General features: G+C 40.7%; 1 protein-coding gene across 1 annotated transcript in view; it reads right to left on the bottom strand.

Moving 5' to 3' along the window:
- Positions 1-2,114: 2,114 nt before the first annotated feature.
- LOC139337430 (NT-3 growth factor receptor-like) overlaps positions 2,115-24,681 on the bottom strand; it is a 226,607-nt gene continuing 204,040 nt past the window's right edge. Inside the window, exons 16-18 of the mRNA XM_070971984.1 lie at positions 18,809-19,052; positions 11,090-11,248; positions 2,115-4,159 (exon numbers count right to left, since the gene is read on the bottom strand). Coding sequence (XP_070828085.1) covers positions 3,974-4,159; positions 11,090-11,248; positions 18,809-19,052 — 589 coding nt within the window. The 3' untranslated portion in view covers positions 2,115-3,973. The remainder of the gene's footprint in view (positions 4,160-11,089; positions 11,249-18,808; positions 19,053-24,681) is intronic.

The following is a 24,681-nucleotide window of genomic DNA, read 5'->3' as shown; positions in this document are numbered from 1 at the left end:
CTTCCTGGAGGACATTCAGGAAAAAAACATTCACAGTGAGAGAAAGATGCAATGTACCGTATATGACACAAAGTACTGATTCACCAGTGGATGGTGTGTTTTTACATTCTTGTCTTTTCCACTTTTATGCACAACAGGCTTTTTCAGTAGTGTGAAAGACATCAAGCTGTGAATTGCACATAGGACTGAACAGCTACTGTAGCTACACAAGTTTCCTATGCCTGCTAAAACTCCACCTCATAAATATTCATACTTGTGGAATATAGCTGTTTAATGTGGCTACAGGTAAATCAGAAAACAGCCACTCTATCATACAGTAATCCTTGAGAGGGCTGAGAAAGAAAGAGGCTGGGAAAGTTGACACTCTGGGTGAGGTTTCACACAAGCTAGATAACTTTGGCCTTATTTAATCCTGGCATCAGATTTTTCCAATGTAATAGAACAGGTGTTAAATCATTCTACATTTTCATCTCCATTACAGCATTAATGCCAGGTGAAAATTTGGAGTTTTATTATTTTCGAACAAAGGTTTTGAGAAACTACATCTGAGACAACAACATCAGATACATGACAATCAAACATCAGAACAGTGGATAGTATGACAGTTGTTTACATGTAGATATCTCACAGCTATCTGACCACAGTAAACCTTTCTCAGTCTTTCAACCCTGAGGGGACAGAAAAGCTGTGGCCCTGTCTTTGACATGAGACAGTTCATCAATACAGCTATGGCTATCAATTAGGGCAAAACTTGACCAAAGCTTTGTCATGTTGCCGTTAAGATGACTAATCTACAGTTTAGCATGGATTTTCATGTGTCAAACTAATGGACAGAGAGCTGCCTTTGGATTGTTGGCAATCGAGTGAAAACAGTTTTTACTGATGGTTTCAATATGTCTGCTGGAAATTTTGGGGTATGGTGGCCCAACGCTAAACACTACCTCAGCTCACTGACCTAATGTTTCACCTTTGACAGAGTATTAAACCTTTCAAATGTGTATGATTTATATCATAATGATTCTCAGTCAGTCATGAGCATATATCTCTCTGCATATATATCTATATATATATATATATAGAGAGAGAGAGAGAGAGGCTAGCAGTTTCCAATCTTTATGCTAAATTAGGCTAAACACACCATTAGCAGACACACAGATTAAACCGACATCAATCTTTCTATCTGTCTCTGGGTGGCAAATGGCAAACAAAAGTAAATCCCAAAATGCTGAACTGTTCCTTTAAGACTGAAGAGTGTTTCTGATCCTGGAACAGCGCTTGCACTCTGAGGTGGTTAATAGGACATCGACCCAATAACTTTACATCTTCCCTCTATTGTCCCGACTAATACATTACCATTAAATGAGCAACTAAAAACACAATGAATAGAAATTATCTAAATGTAGGTTATCTTGTTAAAATGTTGAAAAGACATTCTACAACTGTGTGACTAGCTGAAGTAAATAATAACAGTAATTACAACTGGAAAGAAATATTATCAAAATATCTATCGGCTTCCACTGAACCATATAACAACACATCAAGAAGCTAAAAATAAACAAACTCGAGAAAAGGAAATAAGTTAACATATCTCAAGACAAAGAGATTTACAGTATATACATTCTTTTTAAAAGTAACACGATTGTTGTTCATTGACTGGTAGCTCCATCGTTATCCTTTCAGTGCACACTTTCTGTTGCCATAAAGCTATTGTTGCTCAATCATGTCCAGGATCTGATGTCAGAGTGGATCCAGTAATATCACGTGAAACAAAAAGGCTTATTTTTAAGCGATCCTTAAAGTCGACCTCCCAGCCGTTTGTCCTTTGATGGTGATCAGTTTTTTCCTATCCAGTGGCAGAATATTCCAATGGCTTTGGAGCATGGCAAAGGTCCACTCTTTGATTTAAAATTAAAATAAATAAAAAATATACTGAATGTGTATTAAAAAAACAAACAAAAAAAAACAGGAAATGTAACTTCACCTTGGGTAGTTCGACTTTCTTGTCAAGCTGGAAAGGGTACAAAAAGCTTTTTTCCCTTCATTTTTTTCTTTCTCCTCCACAGGGATATTTTTTTCTTTAGCATTTTCATCATTTTATTTCTGTTTTTGAGGTTTTTTTTTCTTTGCAATACACAGAGTGCTGAAAGTATGTCTGTTTATAAGAAAAACAAGTACAGTTTACAGCTAGTGTACATTTTTAAGCAGGTAAACAAAATGTAAAAGTGCTCTTATTTTGAAAGACTATGTTTTTGAGTTCCCAGTGTTTAGAAAGAAGTAGGAGGCACTTAAGTCCATCTCTATGGCGACGGACAGCCACTCAGGCCATGCTTCCAGGCTCAGGATTGGAAGGTCTGGTCAGGTTCTTGCAGAAAAGAACAGCTCAGTGGACTAACAGGAGGCCAGGACGAGAAGGTTCATCTATGAAGGCTTTGCAGATGAAAACAATGAAGTGTGCTAGCATTGGACTAGCACTTAAGAACACAGTGGCTGCTGTACATGACGTTTGGCTTATGCAGGCTGTCCTTTCTTGTTGATCCACTTCCTTGATGTTTCAATGAACAGTGTCAAAAAGTGAAATCTGTCCTACAGATAATCGTGTGAACAGTGCATTTCCTTAAGATTAAGCCTGAACTGCCAGGTCCTTCTTTCATTGATCGCTGTCTGGAATGTGGTGGTTGACTTCGTCAGCATTGTGGCCTCCGTCTTGACATCTGTATCAGGAGAATTCTGGTCACAGCCACAAGACTGCTGCTGGTTTCAGGGGTAGTCATGCCAGTAAAGGTCCCAGAATGAAATGATGCAGCAGTTCAGTTCCTCTGTTCATGGTTTTACTAAGAACCAACAATCAAAGACTTTTATCATTGCTCGAATGAAAAAAATCCATCTGAGACTGTTTCAAGCCGCCCCCAAAAGTAGGTCATTAAATAAAAGTATAATTTTAACTCTTGGAATTAGTCAATAGACATGTTTAGTACTTCAAATTTGCAGGAAGTCATGATGATATTTTGAAGATGTTCCAGAATGAATCTAGAACTTCCAAGTTCTACATGAGGGGCATTGAGTCCAATTTGGCCAAGCAATAATGGCAATCCCAATTCATGTAGGCAAACATTGATTTTTAAAAGACAAAGAGATTTCTTGAAATTAATCTAATCTAATTAATTAATTTGTCTGTGTCCTCTTTCTGAACTTCTACATGTCCATTACTCAGTGGAAGTTGAAGATGGTTTACAGTTTGATGACTGAGCCAAACAAGGCAGAGCGAGTAAGATCACTCTAATTTAGGATTTGTGAAACTTAGCTCAATTGAAGAAACCATGTCTGACTCACCAAGGGACACAAATAAAAACACATCGAGGGGGGTATAGGACAGGATATCTGAACTACAGTCAAGCCAAGCCAGACTCTGCCAGGCTCGGTTAGGCTTTTATCAAGACCGAAGCTGCACTGACTTAGACTGTGAAATGAGAATGCACAGACTAGGGAATGATGGTACCTAAATCATGAAGATAAGAAAACCAAACCATGCCAGACCAGTACAATCAGGTGAATCCAGTTAGTCCAGTTTGCAATCCATACTTCAAAGTTTTTAGTCATAAGCTCATCTGAAAAAAGCAAAGAGCAAGACTGGACCACACAAGCCTGGACCCAACCATTTATGGAAGGTCCAACACATTTCAGTTGATTATAATGTAATACCACAAATGTAATCCAGTTCATTCAAATCCAGTTAAACACGCATCACTGTACTTTAGTTATGTCGTTCCAATTCTTATATATCAGGCAGTTGGATGCAAGGTACAGTTCATGCCTAATCTCAGATCACACGGTTCCATCTCAGACTATGCTGTGAGTCCAGGCCAGATTTCCACTCCAAGGCAATCCATTTCCCTCCGATCCATTGACTTCATTTCTCTTCCAGTGATGATCTAGTCCAACTTAACATCCCATTCTTATCCACTTGCATCGATTTCTATCCCAGTATGTCCAGATAGACTGGTGTGGCTTTCATCAGAGTAAACAGTATCTTCTGAATGTCCTTAATGTTGAGGCGCTGTTGTGGCTCCCTCTGCCAGCAGCCCAGCATAATATCGTAGACTTCCTTGGGACAGAGCCTGGGGCGCTCCAGTACCCTGCCCTGAGTAATGCACTCTATCACCTGGGAAGACAGAGAGACATGATTAAACAATACATCACATGTAAAGTGTAGTGCACTTTGGCTATACCGAGTCATTTGGCAGGAATTGGTCATATTAATAATCAATAATCAAAGTTTATCCGAGGGGACATGCACTGCTGCATCAGCCACTGTGAAATCTTTAATATGATCACCATAGTGGCTTTAAAAGTATAAGGGTTAGTGTTAGTAGTGTATGAAATTTCTAATTACTTGCAAATACACTTCAAAATTTGATGTCAATACACATCCTCTCTCTTTTCTCAAAAAGGAAAGGCCTAAAAAAATGATACAAAAAAAGAGCACTCATACACCTAATGATGACTTTGGGTATAATTACTGAGCAATAACCATGCTGCTGAACACGTCAGCGGCTGTTATGATGTCGTATCATCATAAAGATTCAGTGGGACTGAGAAGGTCAGACGGCCCATCAGGGCTTCTATGTAGATTTCTTTTTTTGTTGTAATTGAATAATGTCCTTATGGTCTAAATATTGAACTGAGACATTTCCTATTATTAGATTACTTGTATGTATTATTTATTTAATGTATATATTATTGGGATTATTAAGACTAACAAAAGACTTCATCTCTTATGTAAATGTGGGTAACGGAACCTCCTACTTGAACAATCAAGCTGTATGGACAATTTTAACAAAGCTCAACAGCCAAGGAACTTAATCCATCTGAAGAGCTGTTTATCTATCATTCCAAATTCAAATCTGTCCCCTGTGATTGGCTAATGCCCTTTTCAGGATTGACAAGTCCAAAGTGGATCTAGTCCTTATTAGCTGTCATTTGACCTGTTCCATCTGTGGTTTCTTTGCTCCACTTTGTCAGCCTGTGTCCCAAAACACTCTCTACTCAGTACACGCTAACCTCACAAGCAGCAGGTTCCAAGGTAAACAAAGTGACTTCGATGTGCATTAACTTTAACGAAAATGTTTGTAATTTTTCTAACTCTAAAGTTTTCTACTCTTTTGACAATGTTCCTGAGCTTTCCAAGGCCTGAAAAGGGTATCTGAATCACTGCATTGTAAATTATTTACTCACTAGCTTAGTTCAGGGATTCTGTAGGCTTTCAAAAAAGTCTCATGTGTGCAGTAATTGGGAGTCTCTCTTCAAAGAGCCCAACATTGCAGACAAACCCTTAGCAAAAGAAGTAGTAGCTTCATGATTGAGCTATTCCTTTCCTCTATTTTGTGAATTTACGTAAAGCCCCATTATTCTTGCCACATGCAAATACTCACTTCATTACAGACCTTTCAATTCACACAATTTCAATATCCCCAACATCAAAGCCATCAACAACCAACTCCTGGACACCTCGCAGTTTGCGAGGTCATCTACAGAGCCAACAGGTCTGTAGATGATGCAGTAAACATCACCCTCCACTTCAGCCTCCAGCACCTGGACTCCCAAGGAACCTATGCCAGGATCCTGTTTGTGACTTCAGCTTTGCTTTCAATACCAGCATCCTGGCCCTGCTACAGGACAAGCTCTCCCTGCTGAGTGTGCTTGATTCCTGCTGGTGGATCACAGAGTTCCTGTCTGACTGGAGACAGCACTTTGGGCTGGAGGTGGATCCATTGCCCTTTGCCCTGCATCTTCTGGAAACGTTTCTGGTAGCTGACTGTCCTACATCTAAGCCTTAATACTGTCAAGAGATCTTCCAGTAATCTTGATAGGCCCACAGCAATACATTCAGTTTTTGGGCAACTGCTTCATTGAAATCAAAGGCAAACATCCCTGCCTTTAGAGAAACTGGCGTGAATTCGTCAAGGCATGAATCATGCGCTCAGGGCCATCTCCATTTCAAAATGAGCTCTTCTGTCTTTGTCAGGCCCTTTAAGGTTTGCCATGTAGATGATTCCTCTAAGCAGTTTATTTGTTTCCAAGGTCTTAGAGCTAGCCCAATCTATACCAAATTTGCATGAAGAGATTAGTTTAGATAATGGGTGCAAGGCAGACTTTGGTCTCTCCTTTGCAAAAATGGGAGTGGCGTATCTTCTTTTATGATTATGCACTTAACTATGCGTTGCTTTAAAATTTTTCACAGATGCAGCTCCCACCATTGGCTTTGGAGGCTTTTTAAAAAGTCTTTGGCTTGTAGGCTCATGGCCAAAAGCATAACCACCTCTGCCCTACACTGTCAGTACTGCTCTGCTGAAGCATTAACCCATAGTGATTGTATGCATTTTATGGGAATGTTACCGCTCTAGAAAGTTAAAGAAAAAGAAGGAAAATAGTCTTATGTGACTGTCAGTAAAGGTTGTTTCAGGAGTTCCGACAACTATATGCCCCATTGCCGCCCACAGCCTGCTGTGCCCCGTCTGGCAAAATTTACATTAAAAGCTTACAAGTCAGCATGGTCAGCATTTTATACAGCTGTCCTTCCTGTTAACATTTCCATGGTCTGTGCCTTTATAGCTCACCATTTTAAATCTCACAAACTACAACCTCATTCTACCAAAGCTTTGGTGGCAGGTTTTCATTTTGACCTCTAATGTTTGGATCCATCACTTCGCAGATTGCTAAGTACAGTGGTTAAACTTTGCTGGCCTTAACAAAGAAAAACCTTGAGGCAAAGATAAATGTCTTCCTGCCACTTTACCTATAATTACTGAACTGATTTCTAGGGTTGGTATGGGGTCCTTTTCTCCTTTTACTCACACACAACTAGAGGCAGTTTCCTTCCATATATATATAGCTGTGGAATCTTTATTTTCCACTGTTCACCTTAAGCACTCTAAAGCGCTTAGAGATGGGAAATGGATCAATGTTGGTATTGCAAAAAATGATACTTCCTTCTGTCCTTTTTCCTTTATGAGACAATATCTGCTATGGGATCCAGAAGCACGCCAAGGGTGAGCCACTATTTATCACAGACAAGGGTAAAGCCATGTCAAGGTCCTGGTATTCTGCCTGCCAGAGTCACCTGTACCAGCCCTGCTGAGCTGTGATTAATTTCAGATGAGAAGGGCTTGCTTGCATTCATGAGAAACTGCAACATGCTTGATGCTCTACATAGGCGAGGTACATTTATGTGTAGCATAGGTCCCTTGTATCACGATACATCTGTATCTGCAATGTTCATCTGACAGTAGCCAGTTCAAATTTGCATCTCAGATGAGAATGGCCTCATTGGCATTCAGGGGAAATTGCAACATACTTGTTACTTCACATAAATAAGGTGCATTTATGAGTTGAATATTTCCCTTGCATTCACCAGGATTTTACCATAGAGATTGCAGAGATTACTCAGTATTACTGAGTAACATCTCAGATAAGAATGACTTTGATAGCATTCAAGGGAAATAGCAGCAGATTCAGAATAGACAATTGTTTTGGGGGTCTAATGCACTCCCTCAGAAGTATTTCGTATTGGGGAAATTTTTCAGGATTTGAAGAAATTGAGATATGTAAGAGATACATTTTTGATTCCCGGTATGCAGGTAGTCAGTGAAAGCAGCAATGTTGTGTTTTCGTATTCAGCTCAAGGGTGGTGGCACTGTTTTGTTATTGATTAGAGCAACACTTGGATAAAGGCATTTGTCTGGGTTTGCTCACTGTCAGTCACATGATGAAGAACTGAGCTGCATGATGAACAGAGCTGGTGTGTCATGTTCCCTGCAGAGCAGCAATTTCTTTGATTCTGAAGAAAATGTACACTTCTAAAATGAAGCCATGTTCATGTTATCCTCTATGTCAATGGGGCAGTTTTAATTCATTGCTGCCATAAGTTACAAATGAATATCATGTCATGTTATATGCAGAGACATTATCTAATGATACATGTGTGTCTGGCAGGGCTCCTCCTCTGTGCTCTGTTAGTGCTCATTTAGTTTCACAGATACAGTAACTGTCTAATTGATATCTGTCAGTTTCATACACACATGAAATATGTATATACCAGGACAATATTCCCAGACTGAATCTCTCACATCTCTTATACTCTGTTGAGTACACCAACAGGTGAAGATTTATTGTTAAATTACATTCTGTGCTTGTTGTCTCCTACATTATATTATGATTTAGCAAATGAATCTGCAAATGGTAATCAGAATGTCTCATGTCAGATGACTCATTGAGGCTAACAAGGTGTCAGTGCTGTTATATTTCATCATTAATTGCCTATTAAATGTAGGTGTGCTTACCTCTTCACTTTGACCTGTGGTTGAAACATATCACCCATGTCCACATGAAATGCACATTTTGGTCTCTACTTTTCTGTCTCTCTTCATCAGGCTACACTACTGAGCATGACTAGTTAAACAGACACCGCTGACACACTGTTAGCTTGAATATTTACATTACAACAGAAAGCAGGAGTAGTAGTAGTTTTGAAGCATGAAGTACTGTGTGTACATACAATCAAACATAATGGCAGTAACACAACAGACACACTTTCTGCTCTCTGTGAGCTCAGTTCTCTGATCTCTTACTGATTTCACAACTGGATCCTGCTTCACTGTGTGCTGTTAATTCATCTGTAAATATTAATGGATAGCGCTACATGAAAGCCACACATACCTCATACTCCCAAGTGTAGCTTACAGGTAAGAATGCTAATAAAAATTGGTAAAGAAATTCAATTATTTTTGAGAGAAGTAAACAGTAACTAACTCCTTAGACATTTTCAGTAACTTGCCAACATTTCCTACATCCAAAACTGTGATGCAAAGTTGTCATTTTTGTCATAATAGTCCAAAATGTTGAACTAAAGTCAGATTCTTCGCCAAATCTAAATCATATTATAGAGACGTCAGTGATCACAGCCACTGATGTTTCAAGCACTGCTTTTGCTTTTGAGTGTTTATCTGACTTCCAGCCATTAATTACTGGTATTTGGTATCTGATCTGCAGCCTTCTGGCAAAGATTTTTTTTTTTTCTTCTCATTCGGGCTTAAGTTTATTAGATTAGAGGAATAGCTACTGCAATAGTGCATTTTCAATGTTTTCAACATTTGGAGGAGAGGCTGTAAAAAAAAATGCTCTAAGGATGAAAAAGTTTTAGTGATTGGATCTGATCTCGTTTGGCGTGTCTGCATTACTTCTGAGGGTGGATTGATAAAAGGAGAAACAACATGAAAAAGGTGGTGGCTAGAAGCAACACCAGATCTGCCTGAAATGAAGGTGACTGCAGCATGTGACAATCAACATTAACATAATAAAATGATATGAGTGATTAAGTGGATGAGGTATAAGCCATGACGTGACCGTTCCACATTATGTAAAGTGTCATTGTCAATGTCATTACAAAATCCTGTGTCTGCAATAAGGTCCATTCATTCAGTCGCAGCAAGCCACACTGTTTAATGCCACTGCAATACTGCCCTTATGTGACCTTACATTAAAATGAGTTGCAATCCACTCAGTGAGGCTTACAGATTTGTAACATTTTTGGAAAAAGAGCACACTAATGTCAGATCAGCATTGGTATCAGGAGAGAAAAAGTTGGATTGCTTGCATCTCCATAAATTTCAAAGACCAAAAAGTCTTTTTCTGTAATTTTTCTTAGCAACACAAACCATATTCTGCTTTGTCCTTATCTCACTATAGCAACAGCCTTAGAGGGCAAAGCCTGTACGAAACATAATTACATACCGTAACTCCAGATTCTATGAGTACAGACACAGTCCTCTAAGATGTGTTTATGAAAGCCAACTAGACAAGATGCAAAGAGCAGATCTGCTTTTAAACTGAATATACAAGACACTCATACTCTTAGCTGACATCACTGAGGTGAATCCAAGTAAAAGCTCTTTTCTTTACTGATTTCCTTCATGAAACCTATACAACAAGGAAGACCAATGAAAGGATTCTTGGGGCCAAAGCACAAGACCAAGACGTCTGTAATATCTTCAGTGTGCTGTTCAGTTGTCTGTGCAGGTGAGGAATGAGCATCTCTGTTATTTGATCCTTTTGCTGCATGCACACAACCCAACCCAATTCTCAAGGTCTCTGCTCCCCAGTGATTCACTGGTATATCAAGATGCAAAAACAGAGTCCACTGAGACCTGATTCACATTTTAAAATAATGCAGGAGAAGCCAGGGTGTGCACGAATATCAGAACAGAACTTATGATGTCTGCAAAGGATAGACACCTCATAAAAATCGGATTCTAAAATAGTCTGCTCCATTCCCTGAAGAATAGGTGACAGTAGATCTGTTTGACAGGTTGATCTCCATGAGATTTCTCCATGACTCCAACTCTGTAATGCTCTTTTGCTTGAAATTTCCTTTTTTATTTCCCCAGAGTACAACCAGAGCATAATGACTCTGGGGGGATTTAGGTTTGTTGCTCAGTACCTAAAGACTCAACTATCACTACCAGGTGCTGAGCTTGCTGCCTTTTTGGTCCATCCTTTGTTTTGGAACAAAACATGCTGACTCACTGAAATGTCTGGACTTTCCTTATGCTCACTCACTATGCTCAGTGATGAGGGATGAGCAAGCTGCCAGTGTAAGAACATATTTCCTCCGCAAAGAAGAGCAAGCTTTGTCCTTTGGGTAATATTTGAAGGCCAACTCTTTTCAAGGAGTTTTAATACACGTGGTGTGGTATTAAATCCCCTTCAAACCCGAGTATTTCTGAAAGAATGCAGAGGCCAAGTGCTCAATCAGTTTTGCGTGTGCGTCCAGGAACCTCATGATGAAAGTTTCCGGAGTATTTAAAAACATTTTATTTCAAAGCCTTCTCCACACTGGCAAGCATTCTATAATGCTTTACTGTAATTGATTTATTTTGTTCCTAATAACAGTCACATTTTAAACTATCTATTTTATAAGAAATCAGAAAAAAATAGAATTGTCCTTTCTGTCCCTATGGACTGGTAGTAATAGAAGTCAAGAATGACTTAAAACAGACTTAAACCATACGTACAGTACATGTAAGTGACAGAGTACCTCATTGTTGGCGAGCTGGAACCATGGCTGTTTGCCGTAAGTGAAAATCTCCCACAGAATGACTCCGAAGCTCCACACGTCACTCTCTGTGGTGAACTTCCTGTACATGATGCTCTCTGGGGGCATCCAGCGGATAGGCAGCATGGTGTGACCTCCCACCTGAACACACACGAAGGAAAAAGACATTTCAAAGATGAACATGAAAATGTGTATGAAGAATATCTTACACACGAGACCAGTATCACTCATTCTCATGTTTGTGGCATTGATGACACAGTGAAAAGAACTTTTCAGAATAAGCATATCATCAAACACATCTGCTATGGCATGGCTCATGTGCAAACCCTGAATCCGTCTTGCGCGTTCAACAACTCTCAGACGAGGAAATCCTCATCAATCCACCGTGCAGTTAAACTGATGAGACAAGCTGGACTGCTAGTCCACATATCAGTGGTGAAGCTGAAGGCTGAAATGTCGTGCAACAGGCTGTTGATGTGCTTTTTCACTAAGTCCTGCAGCTTTGGTAATATGTTTTCTGTGATGTGGTGATTTGACTTTTCTAAACATGACAATAAAATTCTTATTTTAGCTGTGGATATCTTAGGGATCACAAATGTTATGTTATGTTTGTTAAAAAAGAGCATAATTTACATGATTCATCCTCCAAACCATCATCCAATGCAAATGAACTGTAACAGGACAATGTTTTTTTTTTTGGACACTGTCTCATTAGCAACAGCTGTCACAGCCAAGCTGTATCACAACCAACAGAATGCCAAGTCTGTTTGCCAATTAGCTTATCTAACTCCAAGAAGTTAACGGTTAACACTGCAGCTAGCATTCTTTTACACTGTATATGATGTAAGAGTCAATTCTGAAAAATGCTGTGCTCTGGCCAGCAGCTACAAATTGAGAGCACATGCACACTGTGGTGTTTCATTATGGTTTGACACATATAACACTGTTTGTCTATAACAATAAAAATGATCTAATAAAAATTTAATACAGCCTTCTGAGATATAACGTACAGAAATCCAGTCACTTTCTGTGGATTCGGTCATTGGGTGGATTTTGGCATTAAGCACACATGACTAATGTTGCGGATATGGGAAGACATACAACCCAGGGTGTCTTCTCTATCAGACGACAGTGCATTGATTGGAGTGAGTCATTATTCACTTGCTCTTAACTACTCTTTGATTGAAATTGGTGCCCCTAACTTTTAATAAGTACAAAGATTTAATGCTGAGAGTAGTCAAAACGGGCTGCACGGTGGCGTAGCAGGTAGTGCGCGTGCCTCACAGCTACATAGAAGGTTGCCGGTTTGATCCCCGGGCGGGGCCTTTCTGTGTGAAGTTTGCATGTTCTTCCCGTGCATGCGTGGGTTCTCTCCGGGCACTCCGGCTTCCTCCCACAGACCAAAAACATGCTCATTAGGTTACTTGGTGACTCTAAAATTGCCCCTAGGTGTGATTGTGAGCGTGAATGGTTGTCTGTGTATGTGTTGCCCTGCGATCGACTGGCGACCGGTTCAGGGTGTACCCCGCCTCTCGCCCGTTGAGAGCTGGGATAGGCTCCAGCCCCCCCCCCACAACCCCAAAAGGGATAGGCATTATAGAAAATGGATGGATGGATGGATGGAGTAGTCAAAACACTATATCGTGAACTATATATTTCCCAGTTTCAGTAGTAAGGAGAGTCTTGGCAAAAGCATCAAAATTTAGCCTAGCATTCCAAACTGAACGGATATTTACACTGCAGCTTTAGTTTTCTTGCATGATAAAGTCTGAGAGGACTGATGGAGAACAGCTACGAGTCTGCAGGACAGAGGTGTGGACTCTGTCTGACCCTGAAGTCCTGGATGATTCAGATGTATGGCTGAACTGCGATCTGCTCAGACTGAGCTGCAGACAGAGTTCTCAGAGTTCTGTTTCACTGCAGGCAAACAGTCTGCACAGGGAGGAGAATGACTGTAGGAAAATGATATCCTCTGTCAGCTCGGCTGTCTGAGCCTAAACTGCAGACAGTGGATGCATGTTAATGAGCCAGTCAATAGTGTCCTCTCAGACAAAGTACAGCTGCCTGTGCAGTGTCTGGAAATGAAGTTTTGGTTCACCTGCCAAAACAAAAGACACTGGAAACATAGGAAAATATGTGATGCAGCCTACATATCATATGAGTTAACAGAAGAACTCAGTTTGTTTTCTGCTTCCAATTAACAGTCAGTGTTGGTTTCCTTTGACTACTTACTAACATCACGATTGTTCCATAATCTTAACCAAGTACTTATTTTAACCCAAATTGGGATCTTTCCCTTAGTGTAGCCATTTCTGTGCCATAACCGAGTAAAATCTTAATCACAGCAGTAGAAGATCAGAAAATGGTTTTACTTTTGGCACTATACTGCATGATCCTCACAGTACTTCCTGCACTGGCACAAATACTGCCCTGCACATAAATAAGTAATGGAGAACATTTGCATATGCACCAACAGAGGTCGTCAAGCTTTTTGCACCCAAGGCACACCAAAGGAAAAGGCCAAATCTCAAGGCACACCTGTGTTCATATCGGTGCAAAGTAGCCTCTATCATGTGCTATTTCTGTAGCTGTAGACGCTTATTTTTATTCAATAATGCCAAATAAAAACAACTACAGTACTCCTGAAATATTTATTAACAAAATCATTCTTATGATTCTTTGGAGACTTTGGAAAATTATATCAAAACAGCAACACATGCATCTAAACCAGACAGGTCGCAAACTTATAAGAGGGAGAGACAGAAAGTGTATCTGTGTGTGTGTGTGCGTGTTGTTTGTATTTAATATTCTGGTGGGGACTTTATAGTAACTGCACACCAGCCTATGGAGACCTCCTGTCACTGTGGGGACAAAACTGAGGTCCTCACAGGTGCAGACTGCTTATTGAGGGTTAAAACTTGGCATTACTGTTAGATTACAGTTAAGGGTAGTCAGTCAACTGTGATGGTTAAGGGTTAGGGTTAAGTTAAGGGTAAGGGGCTGGGGGAATGCATTATGTCAATGGATGGTGATACAAACATCTGTGTTTGTGTGTATATATATGTCTGTGTATCTGTGTGTGTGTGTGTAAGACTTAGCTCCCTTAGGCGTTGCTCAGACTGCAGGCAAATCAGATTTGTTTCTCAAATCAGATCTTTAAGACAGACTGTCCACACTGTTATTTGCAAGTGATCAGATTGAATTTGTGTGTCCAGACATCACCAACCTATCTCGCCCTCCAAGCAATTGTGCTGTCAGGTCGCGGTGCAGAAGACTGCTGTTCTCTGAGCTTTCCTTCAGACCACTCTGCTCGTAGCGGCCTGCATCTTGCTCAGCTGCTCTGATGCGCTTCCATTACTCTGGTTTTGATGTTGTGTGTCGCGTTGATGCAAAAGGCACTTTGAAATCTGATTTGAGTGGTCGGAGCATCCTGACTGTAGAAATCTGATTGGAATCACATTTCAAACAACCCCCAAGTGGCGCTTCGATCCGATTTGCAAATATTGCATTGCAATATTCATGTGTTTTGTTTTTTTCTTTTGCTGTCCAGACTTTTTAAAATCAATATTGATATGTTAAAAAAAAAAAAGGATTTGGGCTGGCAGTCTGGACAAGGCTATAGTCCCGGACTTCCACCTGCTTGGTAAAGAGTCTGTTTTGTTTTCCCCATAACCTCAACGCAGTTTAGTTCCAATTCAGTGCACAACCACCAAAAGAAAGACAACTCAAAACTCTGCTCCAGGACCCCCACAAAGCTCTGCCAAGACGGGCAACTCCTGGAGACCCTATGACTGCTCCTCCTCCTGACACAGACTCCAGAGACAAGGCTTATGTTTTACCACAGCACTACGTTCAATTAATATGCAACTTTAACTTTAACTGACTTGTGGCTGTTGCCTGACTTTCATAACACATTTTCTTTTCTCTAACATGCAGATTGCCAGCATGCAGCACTCTGTTGTCTGGTCCATATTGTGGTCATATTCACGTTCTTTGGAGATGCACCATCACAGATGCAGTGACGTGTAAAGACAGACTTTATTAGACAGAATCGTCTGTCTAATGGACAGACAGGAGAGGGAGAGAGATTGGTGGACAGACAGGAGAGGGAGAGAGATTGGATGGCATGCTGCAAAAGGCCACAGGTTGGAACTGAAGCCAGGGCTACCTGGACACCCCAGCTCTGTGTAAAGATATGTTCCGTCTTAGACTGGCTGGATGCCTTCAGTGTGTGTGTGTGTGTGTCTGTGTGTCTTTGTTTGTCTTTCCGTGCCACGTTTACTTTTGTACATCTATTATTCAGACTCTGAGCTGACACTGACAATAAATATACAACCAATTCAATGTAAACAACTCAACATTATGCTGCACTAAGGTGTGGGTGAGTGCATGTGTGGGGCATAAACGAGGGAGAAATAATGTAGAACTCTGTAAAACTGAACCAGTTCACTGCTGATAAGGGTTAAAATAATAAAAAAAAAAGTCTGTCAGCCTTTTCTGCTGCAGCCCTGTTGAGATGTTGAAGCAGCCATTAAAAAGAAAACAGTCAACAGAAGCTACTTAGGAGGATGAGACTCAATGGAGTCATTGACATTTACTGCCAAATACAAATGATTTCCCACCATGCCAATTATACTGCTGAGAGAGTCTGCTGAAAATCCCTCCGAGCCACAGTTGCCATCATCTATGAAGACAAACCTCTTCTATATAGGCAGGCAGGAAACGTACAGTCAAGCTTCTTCACTTTCTCCATCTGGGACCCACATGAGAAATTCAACATCTCGTCTGGGGTCCAGGGCTCATTAAAACATTACAAATCCATAGAAAAACACCTGCAGGCTAAATAATTTAGAGAACCTATAAAGTGACTCATAATGTGACAGTCAGTCAAGATAGACGTCTCCCCTGCTGCAGCTACTGTATGCTATTCGAATGCAATAAGTTATCCATCCTCTATCTGTCTGTCCACTGCTGCCATTCTGAGCACACATATGCAGTCAAAAACCAGTTAGTGTGGAGTGGAAGCAGATGATGAAAGCCTCTGAGGACGGGTGATGACTTGTAATTCTTCATTACTTCTAACCGATGGCACAAGTACTCAGTAACGGAGAGTCACATACAGTTTAATCAGGCTGTCAAGTAAAAATTTAGTTTTAGTAAGTTTAGTCAAAGAACATCAACCATTTGTCTTGAGATCTGTCTCAGCTTGACAGACTAATCCAGTACATAACCACCATTACTGTAGTTGTAAAGGCTGTGAAGAAGGTAAAGGAATTACCTTTTTAAGTGCTTTTGACCATCTTTTGATAAACACTGCATCCAGGGGATCCTGCAGAAGCTGTTATACAGTATAGCCGCCATTTCCATATGGGTAACAAACAAATAATGTAATGTTAATAACTCTGTGTTCGTTAGTGGTGACTGCGTCCTGCAGATTCCCTTCTGATTGGTACAGTGCTGACTGATTTGACTTGTTACTAAGTTTGTCCAACTCTGTTTTCTTCAGCTAAGAAAGATCACAAATCACATGTTAGTTGTCTTCTACAGATTTGAACTATTAATTCACACTTTTCTTATCTCCCACTCTGATTATTGTGATTCCCTCTACGCGTGTCTCAGTCAAGCTGTTCTAAACTGTTAACAGTCAGTTCAGAATGCAGCTGCCGGACACGGTGGTGGCAGGGTGGAACGGTGGTAACGCTGTTGCCTTACAGCTAGCGCCAGGGGGTGTATCCTCCACCATCCCTTCGGTGCCTGCTGCTCGAAGAAAGGGGCCTTACTGTGTGGAGTTTGCATGTTCTCCCTGTGTTCACCTGGGGTATCCTCCATAAATAAACCCCCACTAAAAACATGCAAGAAGATCACCACCTGACCAATGGTGACGAAAGGAACTGGGCCCACTCCCCAGGTGCTGCTGTTGGCTGGCAGCCCACCGCTCCTGGTCTGCCGCAGAGGAAGGACTTTCCAGGATGGGCAAATGTGGAGAATAATTTCATTAAGCATGCCGTGTGTGCAGTCTCCCTCCTGTAACATGTGTGCTGTGATCAATGAAGTAAATCTTAATCTTAACTAGAACGAGCTGATGGCCCCACGTCACCCCTGTTCTTGCTTCCCTCCACTGGCCTCCTGTAAAATTCAGGATAAACTACAAGATTACATGCTTACATAAAAAGCTCTATGTGACCTTGCCCTCAGTTAAATTTCTGATCTCCACTTCTCAACCTCTCCCATCCTCAAATCTCAGCCTTTTATTCATCCCCCACTCCAACTGCAAAACAAAAGGTGATTGTGCCTCTGCTGCTTTAGTTCAAACCCTCTGGAATCATCTTACCCAATCTTCCCAAACGATTTGCTGAATCTTTGGACTGTTTAAAGCTGCTCCAAAAAAGGCATCTTTTTGGGCAAGCCTTTTTATAGTTCTACAGTTTTTCTCTTTTCACAGCTTCATCAGTAGTGGGGCTTGTCCAGAGGATTTGTCCCAGGGTCAGTAGAATTAAAAGGGTGCATTGTTTAGAGAGTATGTGCTCAGTGAACTCCATGGCAATCCTTTCCTATGCTATTTATCACATTTGTTATGGAAGGGATAATACCCAGCATGCTGTATTTTCTGTGGCTGTAACGGATGATGGAGAGGCAGAGAAGGTTTGTCTCTGCTTCACCTTTGGCTAGTCGGCTGGTTCTCAGGACCTCGTCATCAATTATGAGAATGGATCCAGGTAACACATGAAACAAACAGGAATACCATACATCCATTATTGTTTCTACATTGTTTTTCACTGTTTGAGGTTTGACCAGTGCTCATTTAATAACGACATCTTGTTGCACCCTCTTCTTCTGCAATGGCTAAAATGCACCCAACTGGGGAATTGGTGCCACCCACTGCTTATTTCAAGGAACCAGCTTCTAAGAATCTTAAGTGCAATGGATGGAAGCAAGCTTTCATTTGCAATTTCTTTTGCAGATTTTCTGGAAATTCAGGTAACATTTTTGATATATTTGGATTGAAACTGAGTTACTGTCTCATTTTTACCTGTAACTTGTCCACATCTCTTTATTTTCTGTGCAGGTTTACTCAATTGGCAATTTGAAATTTAATTTGCTTGGTTTTCACCAAGATGCTGTTCTTTTTCAGTGATTGTTGGTGGTTACGTTAATAACTCTAGAACCAAGCTCCTGAGTGTAGCCTTACTATTGCGGTCTTTACCTACAGTTTAATAATGGTGCATACAAAAAACAATTTCCCCTCGGGGATCAATAAAAGGAATTCTGATTCAGATTCTGATTCATTTCTAATTACAAAGATGTAAGTCAAGTATATCCCGTTAGACTGTAAAGTTACTAAAAGGTAATACACACCTTCAAGCCAAACAGAACACGCAATTCTAAGTGGTCATAATATATAATGTAATAGTTTATATTCAGTGTGAGTAGTTGTCAAAGTTGACATTGTGCTCCGAAGCATAAGCATGTGCTTAGTTCATTTCATTGCCTGCAGTTGGCACAATACAAAAGGTCACTGGATAAGTAATTATGGATCATCCAGACTTAAGTCTTATGGACATGCATACTAATCAGCAACACTTTCTTATGCCTTGAAAAAGAGATGTGGACACTGTATATTTTATATACAGTTTTCATTTGAGGTAAATACATGGAGAAAAAAAGGTGTGTTATGCATGAAACAAACAGACATGTTCTTACCCTGTAATAATCTGTGCTGTAAATGTCTCTGGACATGCCAAAGTCTCCTATTTTCACCAGAAGGCCATTCCCCACCAGGCAGTTTCTGGTTGCTAGATCACGGTGCACAAAGTGTTGAGACGCCAGGTAGATCATCCCAGCTGCAATCTGACTGGCTATGTGAAGCATCTGGGACAGACCCAGCTCCCCATTGGTCTGCAGAGGCTGTCCATCCACCAGGATCATGGCATCTGGCCCATGGGCTCTGAGGAGGAAGTTACACAATCAGTTAGAAGCTGAGGAAATATCTCAGATCAAGGAAAATATACTCACGTGAAACAGTCCTGACACTAGTCAGCGTAATTTGTAACACTTTATATTAAGGTACACATGTTGACCATTAGCTAGTTGCTTAAAAGCGTGCATATTAGTATCATATTTGCTCTTAATTAGTCATTATATATAATTTATTAAGTTTTATTCTGCATGACCATATTCTACCACTAGTAGGCCATTAACTAACAGTTTGACTACTTTCTATTACTATTCATTGATAGTAAGTAAGGAAGTTGTACATGAATTTCTATCTTTACAGTATAACCTAACTCTTGATAATCCTAATCTCCAGAATAAGGCATTAATAAATGCTTTACAACGACTAATAAAGAGCCAGTATGCCACTAGTACGAATGGTATTAAGGAACTAGTTAACAGTGAATCTTTGCACCTTAATATAAAGTATGATCACATGGATTAAAATGAAAAACACCTACATAACTTGGTGACAGGTGACCAGAACCTTTTCCCTACAACAGACAATATTTAGCCTGTATTTGGCAGGTACTAATTTCATTCCTTGCTTGTGAATGACTGAGCCTTTCCAGGATGCCCCTTTCATACCCAATCATGACACTATCACCTGCTAGCAATGAACCTGTTTACTGGTGGAATGTTCCAAACAGGTGTTTTTGGAGCATTCCACATCTTTCCCAGTCTTTAGTTGATCCTGTCCCAATTTGTTTGAAACATGTTGCTGAATCAAATTCAGAATAAGCAGATCAATGACTATGACGATGCAGTAAAACATCAAATATAGTTGTTGTACTGTTTCTAGGACTGTAGCAAATAGGTCAAAGTTTCCAACGTTGGAATTCTAAATCAACATGCAAATTTACATCATGCATGTCAGATTTTTGCAGTGTTGTGTGGGAAAGGACAGGGTGAAGTGCAGGGACAGACACTGGCAGACAGCTGCTGAGAGCTGGGGAGCTCTGGAGCAGAGAAGTGGTGGCAGACTGGAATTTCTGGAGGGATAAACACTGGGGGTCACACCAGATTCTCCTCCAATCCAGAGCCATTAACCAGCTTGAGGAGAGCTCAGAGTTTATTTTTTAAACTCTGAGATTAAAAAGTGGATTTATCTCCACTTCAACCTGTCTGCAGCAGTGAGCCGTGGAGGTGCTGGCCTGTACTGTAATTAGTCTCTGTTCATTGACTGCTTACTGGAGGGGGAATGTACTTCACTTTATGAACGTACAGAGAGGAGAGAGGGGGAAAACAGAAGAGACTGGAAGGAAGTAACTAAACGAACTGGAGTCACTTAAGTGCAGGGGCTGAACTGAACACAAACAGAAACACCCTCCACGCTTGCCGTAGCTCACTAGTAATAAGCACAAATAATCCTGCAGTCAAACTCCTGTTAATAACGCAAGGCAAAAATTCACTTTGTAGCAAATTATAACGCTGTGTTTATTTTAGGTTTTGAACAGCCTTCTTGGTATGGTGGCCGGCTGCCAGACATTTTCTAAAACATACAATAAGTTAATGATCATTTCCTTCCTTTAGGCAGCAGATTTCCAGTTCATTTTAGTACAATATGAAAATCAACTTGTAGACCCTTGAAACTTGGAAGGAAAGGCAATCCATCACAATAAACCTTTCATTTTACTCTCTCTGTTTATGCACTTATGCATTTGACAGCTATATTTGTATGGCTCATTGAAAAACATGTGAATTAAGAGGCAGCTGCACGCAAATTTTTCAAATACAAACATTCAATCCTTTTCTTAATGTTTGAGTTTGACATCTCCTCAAAGCAATGCTTCTCAGCAGCTGACCAATCAGCCCTTGAATGTCTGAGTGTCCTTGACCAAAACACCAGGTAGAGTTTAGAAAATGGGCCCCGCGATGCCAACATAACTGGCTTAAAATATATAGGTGGTTTTATGTTAACTGTGATTGATAACCAATCTCAAGTGATTCTCAAGTAGCTGCAGGTTTATTTTTATTGTGTGCTGAAATTGAAACAAAAGCTCCAATGTACAAAATCAAAGTAAATACTGGTGGCATGTTAAAAAAAGGGTTCAAAGGGTGTTTTTGGTAAATAAGGAAAGAAGTATTCTGTATTCTGGAAGAGAAAAAGAACAATGTTACCATTATGACCACACACCACTTCATTTAACGTTAATTAAAGTTGAGTCATTTATTTATAAAGCAGCCATATACAGACAGTGGCATGCACAAGGTTGCATCTTTTACAGTTTCAAAATTACCAAAATGGAAAAGGGCCGGAGGCAAACGTTTGCCCACCCTGCATGGTCAGTACTTAGTAACAGCTAGGATTCTTTGACACCTTTAAATTCCCTCCACCAGTGAAATGTTCTCCGTGCCACTGGCTGTAACACAAGCGCAAAGCATGATCGATCCACCCACACTTGACGGTTGGAGAGGTGCTCTTTTCATCAAATTCTGCACCAAACATAACTTAGAAAGTTCTATTTTGGCTTCATCAGTCCATAGGACCTGTTTCCAGAATGCATCAGGCTCGTTGAGCTGTTCTTTGTAAACTTCTGACACTGAATTTTGTGGTGAGGAAGCAGGAAAGGGCTTCTTCAGGTGACTCTTCCATGAAGCTCATATTTGTGCAGGTGTGGCTGCACAGTAGAACCGTGCACGACCACTCCAGAGTCTGCTAAATGTTGTGTGTTTGCTCAGAATGGCCCATTAAGTTTGTGTGTGAGTACACTGTGTTGGAATTCAATGGTAGATCAACAGTGTGTCCTTGTTGATGAGACAGCCGGACCACCTCACGGGTATTCAGCATGTTCAGTGTGTCAGGCGCATGATATATCGGCAGGTATACTTCTTGATTTAAATCCCCTGTGACGAACTGTCCTACTGTTCCAGTGGATTAGCATATTTCACAAAACGTCCATTATAAGATGATTTGTGAAAAAGTAACCGTCAATTCATTGTTGGTGACACCTCTGATGGACTCAGAGCTATGATCAGTGTCAATGATTTAGCACGGCAGTGACCATGATGCTGCACTGGAGGGAGCGATAGGGTAGAGAGACAGAGCGAGACAAAGAGAGGAGGAAGGACAGAGTGTGAGTTTAGATGTGATGACCTATGTAGTTAAATTCAAAGCGAACCCAGAAGTCAACCGGTGTGTGCGGGCGTGCATGTGTGTCTTCTCAGCTTCACTGACTTTTAAGTCTCCAACGGAGGAAATGATGTCAGTGAAGTGGCAGCTCACTGTGTGTGTGTGTGTGTGTGTGTGTGTGTGTGTGTGTGTGTGTGTGTGTGTGAGAGCATGGCGGCTTGGAGGGCATTGGGTGCCAGCTAAATTAGCAGTATGTCCTGGAAGAATTGATGGCAGCACTTTAATGGAAACACAATTACTGAGCTGAAATTAGCATCTGAGGCACAGAGAGACTCATTCAAACACTGTCCCACACAGGCATGCTCATGTGCGTGTGCGTGTGCACGTGCGCGTGCGCGCACACACACACACACACACACAAACATTCAGAATCATACATAAGCACTGGCAGACTTCACTTCCTGGCGGTGGACTAAGTACCAATGTTCTATTCTGCAGGGCAAAGCATCCTGGGAGCAAATAACATCTAATCACAGCAGACATAATGCAGCTCATTAGCTTACCAACCGCAATTTACAATTTAGGCATTTAGGCAAAGCTTGTGCTCTCATCCAGAGCGGCTTGCAGAGGGTGAGCAGGTAGGGCTGAGAGTCTGACTCAGCTTAGGACTTTCTTGTCAAGAGTTAAGTGAGATAAGAACCTCAGGAAAAAAAAGTCTTATGTAATAGCTCCCAAATTTACAACTCATATATTGTCAAGTGTGTTCGTATGTTCACTCATGCATTCTTTATATTAAAAATGGCTTTCAAGCATTATTTCAGCCCAGCGCATTCACTAGTGGGGCGTTTAATTACAGACAGTAATCCATTACATTGCCATTAAAGTCATGCTTTCAACAAATATTTGCGGATGTTTCAAAGTTACAGCACATCTCATACTCAGTGATCAACTGTTGGGGCTGAAATGAAACAAACTCCCTCATGTGCAGGCTTATGCTACAGTCACGACATGTCATACATTTATGTTATCAGGACAGAATAAGCCACTCAGAAATGCCATCCATTGAAATTGTGGAAATTTGGGCTGCCTATTTTCAACACACCACAAATATCTGCATATAAACGGATCAACCTTTACATTGAAATTCCTCCCTCACAGACATCATAGGGAGGTATTCGTGGTGTATGGTGGCTGTACAGACTTTAGGAATCTGACACCAGGGATTGCTTCATGAGTCAGGCATGTGGCTAGGTTTCAGGTACAAAAGCGCTGTGGTTAGTGTTGGTGAAAGATTTTAAGTTTGGTTACATTTTGAAAAAGAAAACACGTTCCTATTTATGTCACAGTCCATCTTTTCAGCATTTAACCAAGACCGGCATCTTTCCCTGACCATAACCTGGAAGTGCATTCTACAAGAGGATATTGTAAGACAAAAAATTAAATATATTATCACTGAACATTCTTCAGATGCTGAATGTTACAATATGTGTAAACTTTTTTCTCATTTTGCTGCTAAAAAATACAACAGCAGCATTTTGAGCCTTTAAAACATGTTTGATGTTGCAAACTAATATATAAAGAGAAAATATAAACCTTTGGTGTATTTTGTCACTTCTATTGTTTGTCTAATTATTAATGTCTGCATTTATGCTGAAATTATTTTGAGATGCCACTACCAAGACTCCCATCATGCTTTGGGTGTCATAAAAAGAGAGTGTATTGTTGCAGTTGATTAGATGTGAGCTCCACCTGACCCCTGGAAATTTGGAAAACTTTGATACTGGAGAAAACATCTGAATTGAATGATTATGAGGTCACATCTGTTATATGAAGCATCTTTTATGCGATTTCTGTACACATTCATGAACATTTACCCTCAGTAGACATCAGAGGCTGCTCCTCACGTTTTATACAAAACATCTGTGAATTCACTTGTGTAAGATGCCAACTGACCCTGCTGTGAAACTTTCTGCTCACTCTGTTTCTGTGAACACGTCAATGCAAATTCATCTATTACTTTCAGTTTCATTTCAGTGTGCGAGACGAGTGTGACAGGTCAGCTCTCTGTGCGTTCAGACCAACAGTGTAAACTGAATGACTCTCCTCAGACATCCTAAGCTGCAGCACAGAACACAGTTTGTCCATTTCCTATACTTTTGTCTCTCAGGCAGCCTCATCTATCAATCACAGGGCAGCTCACACACAGACACAGTCTGCATGGCAACAGACACTGCGACAGGGTCGACCAGCAGCCTGGGAGCCAAATCTGGCCTTCCATCAAAAGTGCTAGGGCCCTGGGTAACAGCAGGGCAGCATGTATACAGTAAAAGTTCTGAGAGACTTCAAAAATGTTTCTGATCTTTGACTCGTGCATGAAAACAAAGGTAGGACTTGGAGGCTTGGTACAACCAGCAGAGTCTTTAAGATAAGGTGTATTTTGAAAGGGCACTCTATCATTTATTTTTAATAGGTATTTATTGATGGTGAAGGTTGTGCAAAAGAGGTGTCA

The sequence above is a fragment of the Chaetodon trifascialis genome, chromosome 10 (genome assembly GCF_039877785.1).
Source record: "Chaetodon trifascialis isolate fChaTrf1 chromosome 10, fChaTrf1.hap1, whole genome shotgun sequence".
NCBI lineage: Eukaryota > Metazoa > Chordata > Actinopteri > Chaetodontiformes > Chaetodontidae > Chaetodon > Chaetodon trifascialis.
Note: the sequence above shows the minus strand (reverse complement) of the source record. Positions and strands in the feature narration are given on the sequence as shown.